We start from the raw sequence: 13,724 nt of genomic DNA, 5'->3' as shown, positions 1-13,724 counted from the left end.
GACTTGAACTTGAGGGGAAGGGACCCCGGCCAGATGGTGGTGGCAGCTGCACGGCACCGTGGTTGAGCATAACGGCTGTTGTCGCTCAGACCTGGGTTTACATCTCAGCGCCTCCCCCACCCCCACGCCCCCGTGCTGTATCTCACCTGTGTTCCCCCAAAGCAGAACCTGAGCGGTAGACTTGGGAAGCAGTCTCAGGGAGTAAGGTGGGGGCGAGAGGTATGGAGGAGAGAGAGGGAAAGCAGCATGGGGACGCATTCATTTTATTATCGCCACCACCCTGTCCCGAGCCGATCTCTCGGGGAGCCTATGGAATGTGTTTCCTGTTGGAGAGAAAAACAGGGGAGCAGTCATCCATTAGCTCTGTCCCTCGATGGAAAAGGCCACCCCCATGGACATGAACTCCCATGAGACTCCAGGCACACACGTGTGGGCCCAAGGGTCCTGTGGGTGCTGCCCCACACTGCGGCTTCAGAGAAGGCCTGGCGTGGCCCTAGACGGAGCTTTGCTGTGTGGCAGCAGAAGCTGTGGCTGGAAGCCTGCAGGGAACGCAGTGGTAGTTGCCGAAGAGGCTGGAGTAAGAGATGGGGCCGAGGGGGTTTGAAATGGCGTGCTGCGGTGTCCAGCATGCTGCATGACCTTGGGCAAATCACCTGATTTCTCTGAACCTCTGTTCCCTTATCTGGGGGTTGTGAGTGTTGAAACAAGATATTTGTTAAATTTTGAACACGATGATGAGTCCCTAGCAAGAGCTCCATGAACATAGCCTTTCTGTATACTCGGGAAGACAACACATTATGGGTGGCTCAGGTACCCGTTTGTTCAAGTGGCGGAGGAGGCTGACTGAGGTGACCACTGAAGGCCTTGCTCCTGCTGATAGCATCTGGGGCTCCAGGCCCAGATAGCTGACCTGGTCAGTTCCTCCTGGGGCTGTGGCCTAGTCTCCCAGGCCCCCTGAAAAGGTCCGTTTAACAGTCTGTGAATTGGAGCTAGCAGTGCCCTGCCCCTGGGCAGGCTCCTCAGACACGCATCTCGCTGGGGTCTGTCCCAGGAGGACATGGAGCCCGGGAGTAGGCCGAAGGGACTAGCAGGCAGCTCGGAAGCAGGTGCTTGAAGGAGGAGTGGAGGAAGGGTGGATGCTGGCGTTTGGAGCTGGCAGATGGCCGTGGGCACTGGTCTGGGCCCCAGTCAGTGGGAGGACAGGGCAGGGGGATGGGACAGAGGGTGAGAGAAGATGGAAGGCAGGAAGGGAGGGGAGAATCGACTGGCGGCGGGTGACCAAGAATGATGGAGGAAACAGGGCTGTGGGGTGGGTTGGGCAGCCTTGGGGCAAGGGGACTAGGGGTGTCTGGGGCGGTGGGGACAGGCTGGGACTGTGGGGGGGTGATGATGGGGTGGCATGAGGGAGGGGAGGCAGTGGCTGAGGATTAGTTGGGGGGTTGCTAGGGCGTAAGCCAGAGTAGACTTCATATTTCAGGGTACAGTACCTGTAAGCCTCCTCATTCTCCTTCTCCCTAATGTGTCTACTTGTCCCCCCAAGGCCACCACCCACTTTGGCAGGGGAAGTGCTGTCTGCAAACACTTAGGTTCTGTTGTGAGAGGTGATTGGAGAAGGTGTGGACGTGTCTCTGCCGAGGCCTGTTGCCATGGTACCACAGTGGCCCTTGTCTCCCTACCCTCTCCCATCTCTGAGCAACGTGCCACCCCCTTGGGGAGAGGTCGCACAGCGGGGAAGGTGTCCAGCTGCCTCTTGCTCCTGCACAGGCGGCTCAGGCTGGCATACAAAGGCCACTGCGTCCATCCTCGGCCTACAGGCAAGATCGCACCTAGGCTAGGAGGTGTGGCAGCCAGTGCGTTTATTGTCGTTTAAAGACTCCTCTTGACCCCTGCAATTTGGGCCTCACTTTGTTCTTAGTAAGTTTAGTAAAAAACAAAAACAGCAATCTACCCATCCCCCCTCTCCCCTTTTCAAGAGGGCATCTTTATGGAGCCAGATGGCATGCTCTTCTTGCCCACACCTCCCTCAGTGCTTTGGTGTTTCTCTAGTGGGAAGTTCTGCCTCGTGTCTGACCTCAGCCTGCCATGCTGCACTTACCCCCCACTGTCTGTCACAACCCTTTGGGGCTTCCCAATAGTCATAAGGGGATTCCTCTCCATCTGCTCAAGATGTGAGGCAGTGCCCTGGCCAGGTAGCTCAGTTGGTTGGAGTGTTGTTCCATACACCAAAATGTTGCAGGTTCAATTCCTGGTCAGGGCACAGACCTAGGTTGCGGGTTTGATCCCTGCTCTGGACATGTACGGGAGGCAAACGATCGATGTTTTTCTCACATCAATGTCTCTCTCTCTCTCCCTTCCTCTCTCTCTAAAATCAATAAAAACATATCCTTGAGTGAGGATTAAAATAATTAAAAACAAAGATGTGGCAGTTGTAGGGGCCTCCCAAGGCAAGGCCTGTGCTCTGGGGGACCTGGCCTGAGACAAGGCTATGCTGAGCACCCCCTACCCCCACTCACGGGTTCTGGACTTGCACCTTGCTCTCAGGGCTGGCTGGTGTCCCACCCTCTTCCTAGGTCAGGTCCAAGGCTGTCAGACTCCTTCCTGGACCCTGCTGGGCATGCTGGCTGGGCCCTGCCAGGTCTGGGTCAGCAGATGGCATCAGGCATGGGCACTGGGGGACCTGCCGATCAGATGACTGGTAGTGAGCAATAGCAGAAGGGAGTGACGGACCGTCAGGCGCAGTGGGGTGTGCCTGTGTGTGCACATCTGTACACCCGTGTCCCTGGAGGACGTGCTGCTGGGCGGCTCTGTGTGGGTCCCTGAGCGTGTCTCTGTGTGCACTGTTGGATGCTCCGGGTTGTTCTTGTTCTTTTCTCTGGGTATGTGTGTTGGCCACCCACCAGGCGCTCTCCAGGGTCCTCGAGGGTGTGCCTGTTTGGTGGCAGGTGCTACTTTAACCCAGAGGGATTTCCTGGCCCCCTAGACACCCTGAGTCTTATGCCCTGCCCAGTTCTACCCTCTCTCCAGGCTTCCTGTCCCTGTCCCCGCTTCTGCCTTGAGGAAGCTGCTTCTTCCCCAGTGGCTGCGTGGGTGCCCACTGCTCTTGGGGCAGGGCATAGGAGGGACAACCAGTCCAACCTCCAGCCGCATCCTTTGAGCTCTGAGCTCAGGGGGCGGGTGGGTGAGCCCTGGGTTGAGGAGATGAGTCAGGATGGCTGCAGGGGTGGGTGGAAGCTGGGCTGTGTGTCAGCATGCTCCAGGAAACGTGCACCCTCCCCCTGCAACCCACTCTCAGAAGCTTGGGCACCAGTGTAGCAGTGCAGTGCGAAGGCTCCCCCACCCCTGCTGTCCATGGCCTCTGCCCCTGGGGCTGGCAGAGCATCTGGCAGGGGCAGAGTGGTCTCTGGGGCTCTGGGCATCCCCCTGGGGGCTGGGCCTCTGCATACTTCCTGTCGCCACAGTCATGGGTATTTATGGGGCTCTTCCTGTGCCAGGCCCTGGACTGCACATGGCATGTGTATTAGCTCACTGGCTCCTCAGAACAATCCTGTGAGATGGGTTCTGAAAGCACCTCCATCCTATGAGGAAGGGGGGGCTCAGAGAGGCTGGGTTACTTCTACAAGGTCACAGAGCTAGTGAGTGAACCCGGGTCTATCCTTGACATTCACTGCTGTTCCCTCCACTCTCTGTCTCTTTTAAATCTTCACTGGAGGATATGTTTGTTGACTTTTAGAAAGAGAGGAAGGGGCAGGGGGAGAGAGAGATTGAGGCCAGAGGGAAACATCGATGTGAGAGCGAAACGCTGATGGGTTGGCTCCCATCCTCGCCCCGACCTTTCGGTGTACAGGACGACGCTCCAGCTGACTGAGCCAGGGCTCTTCCCTCCACTCTTCACAAAGTCGGATCCGTCTCAGCCTTGCATTCTCCCCTTCAGAGAGGCCGTCCCAGCTCCTCCCATCTAAACAGGGCTCCTCGCCCGCCCAGTCCCCTTTGATGATGTCACAATATGGTGAACACCTGTGTAAAGTTATCCCTCTTTTATTCCCCACCTCCCCACCCCCTACATCCCTCAGGGCAGGGATCTGTCTGTCTGGTTCACCAAAATAGCCTCTGCCTCAGCAGAGAGCCTGGAACGCAGTAGGGATGCAACAGACATTTGATGACAGAATGAATGAACACGTGAAGCTGCGTCTGACCCCTCCCCTGCACTGTCCCTCACACGGCAGGGACCACTGCAGAGTGGCAGCACAGGCTCTGCGGCCAGGCGGTTGGATTTAAATTTTGACTCTTCCACTGTTCTGGTATCTAATGCTGCACAATAGCCACATTTGGCCTAAAATGATGGTGACATTTACTCAGCTCAGGAATCCACAACTTGGGCAGGGCTAGGTGGGCCTACGTGTTTCTGCTCGGCCACTGTCATCGGCGGCTCCCAGTCTCGGTGCTGGAGTCGTCTGCGGGCTCAGTCACTCTCGTGTCTGGCGTTTGACACTGGCTGCTGGCTTCAGGCCTCAGTTCGCTGCCACACGGGCCTCTCCCTGGGTTCTTCTGGGAGCTCTCACGGCACAGTGGCTGGTGAAGAAGCAAGAATTCCAAGAAAGAGCCAGGCAGAAGCTACTTTACCTTTTCTTACCTCATGTAGGAATGAGGCGGCACCGCTTCTGCCCTAGTCTGAGGTCCACACAGATCCACACCGCACCTCTGGTTTTTTAATCTTCACCTGAGGATATGTTTTATTGGTTTTAGAGAGAGAGGATGAAGGTGGGGGGAGGGAAAGAGAGAGGGACAGAGAGACATCGATGTGTGAGAGAGAGACATTGGTTGCTTCCTGTATACGCCCCAACCAGGGAATCAAACCCACAACCTAGGTATGTGCCTCGACCAGGGATCAAGCCCACAGCTTTTTGGTGTATGGGATGACACTCCAGCCAACTGAGCCCCCTGGCCAGGGCAACCCCCCACCTCTTAACAGAGGGGTGTCAGTGTCACGTGGTGAGAAGAGCATGTGAGATGGGGGACATATGGTGGGATGGTGTGGCCACTTGGGGAAATGCAATCCACCACAGCTACTTACTAGGAGTGTGACCTTGAGCAAATTACTTAGTCTCTTTGTGCGCCAATTTCCCCATCTCTGAAGTGGGGGACACCATCAGTATGTACCGCATGGGTATTCCTTTAGTAGTGCTCACACTTCCACCCACGGATGCGGCGGCACAGGGGAGGGCTTGGTCCGGGTTTTCACCAAAGGACAGATCCAGCCCCAGTTCCCCACCTGCTCTCATGTCACACAGGAGGTGCCTTATTGTGCAGAGCCCTTTAGGGGGGGCAGTAATGGGGAGAAACGAGGGCACCTTGAGTAGAAAAGACCTTTTGTGTCTCAGCTTACTGTATCATTTGGAATCACCCCTTCTGAGGGACAAGGGACAAGTGTTGATAGAGACCCCATGACGCTGGGGCCCCAGCAGGATTTCTCTGGGCCTGGGTGGGCGGGGCATAGACCCCACCAGAACCCCCGTCTTTATCCAGGGAGATCTGGATAAATGAATCACGAACATGCTGTGTTTGAGCTGCAGGCCTTTTAAAAAATCATGTCTGAGGGATCTCCCTGCCTTTCCTGTGTGCCCCCCACCTGCCTTCGCCCGAGTCACTGTTCGTCTGCCAGAAGTATGACTCCCCAACCCAGGCTGCGAGCGTGGGGGAGGAATCTCAGGGTCTGTTCATCCTGGTTGGGGCTGCTCCTTAGCTGGCATTGGCAGGGGGCCCGGGAAGAATCACGGGTTTGCGCCAGCCCAGCCTGGTGCTGCCTCACGTCTAGCACTGCCCTCTTCGGGGCCTGCCCTGCACTGCACCTCCCCTGTAAGAATGGCAATATGGTTGAAAGCAGGGATTCTGGGTTTCAATTCTGTCACCACCACCTACCAGCTCTGTGACATTGGGTGGGTCTCTTCACTTCTCTGAGGCTCCATTTTCTCTCCAGGAAGAAGGACATGGTTGTGGTAAAGACTAAATGAAATAAAAAGTATAGAATATCTGGGTTATGGGAGGTTCTGATGAAATGACCACAGTTGCTCTTTACAGATGAAACAACTGAGGCAGAGGGAGTTTAAGTGGTTTCCCCACAACTACGTTAAGTGTCACACCCCGAGCTGGAACCCAGGTGTTCTGACACCAAGTGGTTGTTACTCATCTCCTGCAACACAGAGAATTACATCCCTCAACCCCTTTTGCCAGAGGGCAGTGTGTCTGCCATCCTAAGAAATACCAGCAGGAGCACTCCCCCTCTTCCTCTCTGCATTACCAAACTTGCCTGTAGAGGGCGCCGATGTCCACCCTGTGGCCCATCCTGGTGATGGAAGTACTCAGATGAGACTGCAGTGATAGGGGAGGGTTGGAGCTATCTAGTTGCATGCAGGGAAAGTGAAGAGCTGGCTTTGTGGTTGCTTTTAGTAAGAATCCCCTTTAGACAGCAACCAGTGCCCAAGCCTTCCTACAGAATACTCCAGGGCTACCAGTGATAGTGGCAGTATTGCAGTAGACTTCATTCCAGTATTTCTCCCTGGACCAGAATCATCTGGGGAGTTTGTTAAAGATGCAGGTTTCCTGGCCCCACCTCAGGGTAATGGAATCAGAACTGTAGCGGTCACACTAGCTAACACAGCTATAGGTCTGTGCCAGGCCCAGCTCTGAAGGCTTAACATGTATTTACTCATTGACCCCTCCTGCCCCATGAGGTAGGTACTGTTAGCATACCCATTTATAGATGGGGAGTCTGGTGAGGCACAGAGACATTAAGTAACTTGCCTGAGGTCACCCTGCTGGCAAGCAGCAGGGCTGGGGTTTGAGCCCATGCTGTTTAAGACTCAGATGGTTCTCGTGCCCAGTGCATTTTAGAATCACACATTTTTTCCTTTTAATCCTCATCTGAGGACATGTTTATTGATTTTAGAGAGAGGGGAAGGTAGAGAAAGAGGGAGAGAAACAATGTGAGAGAGAAATATCAATCGGTTGCTTCTCATATGTGCCCCAACTGGGGACCGAACCTGCTGCCCAGGCATGTGACTTGTCGATCGAGGATCAAACCCGCCTCCTTTCGGTTTATGGGACAACACGCCAACCTAGTGAGCCACACTGGCCAGGGTAGAGCCACTATTTTAGAACACCAGGCCCACCCCCTTTCTTGTCTCTTTTTGTTTCCTTTTATTTGTCATTTTGAATAGTGTCTGTGGTTGTTTTTAAAAGAAAACTTATAAAATTCAGAAGAGCAGAAAGAAGAAAAAAAAACATGATCCTTAATGTCATGCCTTGAACAATATGGCCCTGAGCGTATTAGCTAGCCTGTTTCATTTCATTCGGAGATTTTCTGTAAGTCCTTCCCCACTACCTATGCTTCCACACCCACTTTGTACTGGCTGAGAGGTGCTCTGTGGTTGGGAGATGCTATCTTTCTTTGACCTGCCCCCTCCTGTTGGGAATGTGGGTGGTCCCCAGTGTTTCATAATTATCACAATAGTGTGGTAGAGACCCTTGAAAGCACAGCTTGGCCCACATCTGTGAATTTTTCCCTGTGGGATGGCATGGAGTTGGAAATGGAATTGCCAGGTCAAAACACATGCATATGAAAATAACCCTTTTGAAGCATACTATACATATGGAGAAGTGCACAGATTATGAGCATTCAGGTTGATGAATTTCCACAAACTTGACACACCCATGTAAAACCACCACTCACATCTGGAAATGGGCCAAGATCTGTATTCTAGGAGCCCCACTGGCATGCATGTAAGGATTCTGTTTTGTATTGCCAAATTTCCTCCAGCAAACTTGTCTATTACTCTCCTTTCTTAAGATTGAAGCACAAGCTTTGCTTAAAAGCAGGATGGATGGCAAAAGCACTTGGAGTCAGACAGTGAGGGAGAGATGCTGGTCCTCCTTTTCTGTGGTGAAACAGGCTTCCCCTTGGGGTAGAAGAGGTGGTCCCAGGACTGCGATCGGGGGTCAGTTTGAGCTCCAAATTGGTTAAGAAGTGTTTAAAGAAATGAGCCTTTGTAGTTTCTTCTCCTCCTCTTCCTCCTCCTCCTCCTTTTGGAGCAAACCATCCATATAATTAATGCTTTTAAAAAATATTTTTATTTATTTATTAACTTAATTTTAGAGAGAGAAGAAAAAGGAGGGAGAAAGAGAGGGAGAGAAACATCAAGATGTGGTTGCCTCCCATGCGCCCCCTACTGGGGGCCTGGACTGCAACCTAGGCATGTGCCCTGACTGGGAATCTAACTGGTGACCCTTTGGTTCGCAGGCTGGCACTCAATCCACTGAGCCACACCAGCCAGGGCATAATTAACACTTTTTAATCTTTAAATTATAACATGTTCATGGTAAAAAACAATTAAGTAGCACAGAAGGACGTAGAGTGAAAAGTCCCTCCCCTCAGGTTTCCAGTTCCAGCCCCATCTTCAGAGGTGACCAGCATCTCGGACCATCGCTTATGTTTCCTTCCAGAAATTGTCTAGGCAAGTATGAGAATTTAGATACTTATCTAAACTCATAGGATTCTACTTTATGAGCTGTTCTATATCTTTTTTCATGAGTTTCTAGGGTATCTTCATGTGGTAACATATATGAATTCTACTTCCCTCTTCAGTGGCTGCGTATGTTCCATTGCACTCGCGTGCTTGTTCCACAGGAGGGTTAAATGGCAGTCGCTCAGGTTACCTTTTTGTACTTTGCTGCTATAAACAGTGATATAGTCAACACCCGTGTGCAGAGATCTTATCACCTTGTATGAGTTAACCTGTGGAATAAGTTTCTAAAAACAAAAATGTTGGTGTGACGTGTACGTGCACTGAAATTTTTGACAGGTGTTGCCGAATGTCTGCACACGAGTGGTGGCGGCACCGGTTTCCTGACAGCTTCTCGCCATTGTCACTTTTTGTAACCTTCACTGGCTGATGGGCAAAAGTGGTACCTTATTGTTACGTAACATTTACAAAATCACGGTGCATTTTGTAGCTTCTTTCGTCCACCGCCGTGCATTGCTAGTAGCCCTGCGGCAGGCCGGCGCTGCCAGACGGGTCGGAGTGCGTTGTGCGACCCCATGTGGGGTCCTGCTCCAGACACCCAGTTTCCACAAGCACTGGTCTTGCAGGGTTTTTTGTTTGTTTGTTTGTTTTGGTCGGCGTCTTGCCTTTTAGAACTTGTGCAGTAAGAAAGTCGGCCTAGCCGTTGAGATAGTGAGCATGGGGAAGCAATCTGTCGTTTTATCTCCATCCCGAGGTGTGAATTCCTAATTTCTGTGGGTTTGCTGGCTTTAAATGCCACTGCCCTGTTTTGCTGGTGATCAGAGTGTCCTTCTCTGCCATTGTCCTCAGTCCTCACCTGGCTTGTAAAGGAAGCAGAGGCTCATCTAGCCTCTCCTTTGAGGAAAGCTCACCTGAAACCTGCCCAAGAGTACAGGACCTGCTCAAGGTGATTCAGGGGTCGAGCTGTGAGGAGAGCCGAGCCCCACCTGGGTGGCACTGGTGCCAACTCACGCTGTCGGGAGTGGGGAGGACCTAGGCCAGATGATAGAGTGTCCGCCTCTCTCGGGGCATCTGTTTCCTGAGTTCCAGTAACTGCCTCAGTCCCCTGCCTGGGAAGGGAGCTTGTCTGTCTCATCTTTCAGCTCCCTCGGGTGGCTGTGAGGACAGAGCTGCCCAAATAGAGGAAATTACACCGTCTTCCCCTTCCCTCCTGCCCCCAAAGGCCCGCAGACACGATGGAGGGGCTCCTGGCAGGGGCCTGGCTGCCTTGCCACCTCTGATCCCAGCCAGCTTTCTTGGCTGTACGTTCCTCTAAAGCCCATAGAGCCAGGTGGGTCTCCTGGAGCTATGCCCTGGGGTTGGGACTCTGGCTGGGACTTGCCCCTTCAGGTGGCACCAGGAACACCCACAGGCCTCCACCAGAGAAGCCAGGGCTTTGTGACTTGGTGGTTCAGAGTAGGTTCCGCGGAAGCGTCGAGGAGCAACCTCGGGGGTGAAGGAGCCCGTCTGGCCAGGTGTTGGGAGGTCTTGGCACTTGCTCTTTGCCACTTCTCTTCCAGTGGCTGAGCTGAACTTTGCCCTTTCAGGGCCTCAGTTCTTCCATCTGTGCATGGGCACTGCGTCCGCTGTGCATTTCTGTAGGTTTCAGAATCAGTGGGGCAGGTCTGACCTGCTGTTGGCACCTGCTGGCGCTGCTCATCGTATAGAACAGTGGCTGAGAACCCGGGCTCGAGCGTCAGACCTAGCTGTGTCACCATTGTGCCAGGTAAATTTTGTCAAGGTCCTTACCCTCTCTGAGCCACAGTGTCCCCCTTTGTAAAATGGGGTAGCAGTGCTAGCATCTCAGAGGGGTTGGGAGATTATAATGAGCTAGGCTATTAGCTTGGGGCTGCTCCACAGTAAACTCCCAGAGACAGGCACTGCCCCTGGCTCCCCTGTTCCCACAGCTTGTCCTCACGTCCACTCTGCCCTCCGGCCTCGCTGAGTCAGCAGAGGTCTGGGAGGAAGCTGGGCTGTGCTGGGCGGGAGGGCCTGGCTCAGAGTGCTTCTCTTTTCTCTTGACTCGCAAGCTCTCCCAGAGATACCGTGGACCCCTTGCCGTCCACTCCACAGAGAAGAGGGTCAGAGCAGGGGTGGCAGGAAGCTGAGCAGGACCGAGGGAGGGGTGGGATCATAACAGGTAGTAATTATAATGGCTCCCATAGCAGTGTGGGAGCCCTGTGCGAAGTGTTTATGCTCGTTTATGACCTTGTGAGGTCCATGGCAGCCACCCTACATTACGCAGGACACGGTGAGTAACCTGCTGGAGGTCATGCGGCTCTAAAGCTTGGGGAACTGAGTGCCGAGGAGAGGAGAGGAGGTCCCAGAGTGGCTCTAACCTCCCTCCAGAATTTACAGAACAAAACTTAAAAGCTGTTTGGGTCTCTCCCTTCTCTCTCCAGGCCCTAACTCTGGGGAGCTAGGAGGGCACGGGCACTTCTGGCTTCTCGAAAGTTTCCAAATTGCAGTGGCCTCAGGGAAGTCCAAGGTGCTGTGAATTCTGTGCCCTTCCCTGACAACGCAGCCAGGCCACTGCCACTCTTCAGCCAGGTGGCTGAGTCCCAAGGCTCGGTGTCTTCTGTGGCTGCCATGCAAGGGACCAGAGCCCCAGGCAGGAGACTCAGGCCTTGGTGGCAGCAGCTGAAGCCTTGCCACACCCCTCCCTGCCTGGTCCCTGGGCCTGGGCCTGCATCCTCCCTGGTGTGCGAGCACTGGATCTCTGTAGACTGGGAGGGCTTCTACAAGAGCGTCTCTCGATTGTGTCTTCCCCTAGAACACACGTGATGGGCACTGTGCATGCATGGTCACATGTGCGTAGAGATAAGATAGGAGTCCAGAAGTGCCCAAGCTTGGTGTAACTGTCACCCTACCTCTTTCTCTCATGCAAAAGCGCATCAAAATACACTCCAATAATGGGCTTTCCATGAATGCTCTCAATTGATAAAAAGGAATGTGATTTGCAAAAGGAACTTTGTTATTAGTAGCCCACGCGGTCCCTGGGTGGAGGCTGAGAGTTGTGTCTGGCTCACCCGGGCGCCTGGGCGTGTGATGCAGTGCTCGGCCTGTGGTCAGTGTCGGCCTCTGCAAGGGAGCTGGCTGAGCCGCTGCTGGGCTGTTTGTTCTCACCCTCCTTCTTTCATGCATCAAGCTTCTTACCTGTCGGGACTTTCTCAGTGGAGAGGGAGAGAAATCCAGCTCCTGCTGGTGTTAGGAACAGAGGGACCCAGGGGTCCGCCCTGGCTTTCAGCACAGCTGGATCCGGCAGCTCAGATGCTGTCCTCAAACCCTGACCTTTCTCACGTTCCCGCCTCCGTCAGTCCTTCCCCCACCTGCCTCCCCTGTGCCCTCCACCCTGTGGTTTAGCAGCCCTCGGGGAGAGAGTGGGGGAGTGTGCTGGGAGTGAGTCCTGCTGGGTCTGCCTAGGTCTCCCGCCCACTCCTGAACCAGTCTCTGGGGCCAGGAGGGTGGATGTCCTGGTTGGCCAGGCCTGGCCAGGTGCCCCCCACACCCCCGGGCGGATGGAGTACAGAGCCGTTTTGCTCATGGAGAGGCAAGTGGCTGTAGGGCAGGCAGGACCCAAGGTGTCCAAGGTGCCTGTTAAGCATCCCCTGGGTGTGGGCGGCAGTGGGGGTGAGAGGTCTGGGTGTAGAGGGAGCTGGGGGTCTGATGCAAGCCCAGAGGGTGAACCACATGATCCTTCCCTTCCTGGTGGGTGGGGTCAGAGGGTGTGGCCTGAGCTGAGAACCACCAGGCTCCTGCTGAGAGGCCAGCTGTCTTGGAGGAAAGGACCCCACACTTGCCACCCACAGCCCTGAACTGGGTCAGGACCCTGAAGCTGCTCCCACAGCCCACAGAGCTCCCCACTGTAGAGGAGTCAAGAAAACAGAAATGTCTGTGCCATTTGTCTGCAATCTGGGGGTGGCCCTCGGGCACCACCGCAAGGATATGACTCCCTGAGTGGCAGTGGGCCCCAAACAGGAAACTGCAGGGAGGGTGGGCCTGGGAGAGAGGCCACTGTGGTAGCCACAGCAGCTTTATTTCCTTTTCCCACTGCCTGGGGGTGGGACATGCCCTAGTCTGCCGCAGCATGTGTGCCATGGCCCTCTGTGGGCTGTTTTAGTAAGCGCCTGCTGTGCACCTGGCGTGGCCAGCACTGGTGCACGCAGAGGTGAGTGCTCGCCTATGGTTGCCGCTGGAAAGAGGAACACACACACGCAGGTGCCACCTCGCACGCACACTGCTGAAGTGTCGCTGCTGACTTCGGTCTAGACTCTCGGGGCTCTGAGCAGTGCAGTCTGCGCCTGTGTCTGGTACACGAGAATGTACATTGTAGGCATGCATGCAGACTGAGTGTGCACCTGGGTTGCACACGTATGTCGATTTGTGTACGCGAGCACATGTGTCTGTGTCCATGTGTGGGCCCGTGTCTGATGGGGAGTTGTATGTGTGTATGAGATGTACGTGCAGGTGTCTGAGGTGTCTGCTAATGTGTACATGAACCTGCATGTGAGTGTGCAGCGCCTGTGCACGTGGGCCACCAATGACACACAGGTGAGCACACACACACATACGTGCACCTGTGAATCCTGTGTGTGGGTGTGTGCACATGTATGTGCCCCTGTGCCACACACGTGCAGGTGTCATTGCATGTGTGGGGCTGGTTTTCCTGGTGTGTGCTGAGCCATGTGGAGCAGGAAGGCAGAGGTCCCATCTTGGGCAGTGGGTGCGAGGGGCCCAGTCTGCAGGACTCCCTGTCTCCCAGCCAGGCCCAGTGTAGGAATCCTCAGCCCTCCTCTGGGTTCTCTGTGGGGCTGAGCTGCCAACTTGGGCTGTGGTGTAATCTGCTGGCAGATCCCCTTCCGGAGCTGCGGGTTCCTCTGGGCGTGGGGAAGCTGCCCTCTTTAACCTCCCCTGCCTGCCTTGGTGCCTCCCAGAACACAGGACACACCTCCTAGCCCTGTGGCCTCACGCACAGGAAGTATAGTTTGGGGGGGCAGGCCTTGGGGGAGGTGCCATGCTGGGCGCCCCGCCCTACATCGATGGCCCGCTGACCCCGCTGCACCGAGGCCCCTTTGCCAACAGCCCCAGGGACATCGCTGGGACCTGGGGCCCTGCAGCCACAACCATGTTTGGCAGGAAGCGCAGCGTGTCTTTTGGGGGCTTCGGATG

The 13,724-nt window shown here is 54.7% G+C and overlaps 1 protein-coding gene across 5 annotated transcripts in view; it reads left to right on the top strand.

Moving 5' to 3' along the window:
- The window catches only part of RAP1GAP2 (RAP1 GTPase activating protein 2), a 209,488-nt gene that overhangs the window by 16,726 nt on the left and 179,038 nt on the right, over window positions 1-13,724 (top strand). The window contains exon 1 of one of the 5 annotated variants that reach the window (XM_045198989.3): window positions 10,626-10,806. The exons of 3 other annotated variants lie outside the window; for them this stretch is intronic. Coding sequence is in view for 1 of the 2 variants with exons in the window: in XM_045198987.2 (XP_045054922.2) it covers window positions 13,570-13,724 (155 nt within the window). In the remaining variant the exon portion in view is untranslated. Of the gene's footprint in view, window positions 1-10,625; window positions 10,807-13,569 lie in introns of those variants that run through there. One more of the 5 variants, XM_045198987.2, reaches the window with a different exon arrangement.

This window comes from Desmodus rotundus, chromosome 9 (assembly GCF_022682495.2).
Source record: "Desmodus rotundus isolate HL8 chromosome 9, HLdesRot8A.1, whole genome shotgun sequence".
Taxonomy (NCBI): domain Eukaryota; kingdom Metazoa; phylum Chordata; class Mammalia; order Chiroptera; family Phyllostomidae; genus Desmodus; species Desmodus rotundus.
This window is presented reverse-complemented; position numbering and strand designations above follow the sequence as displayed.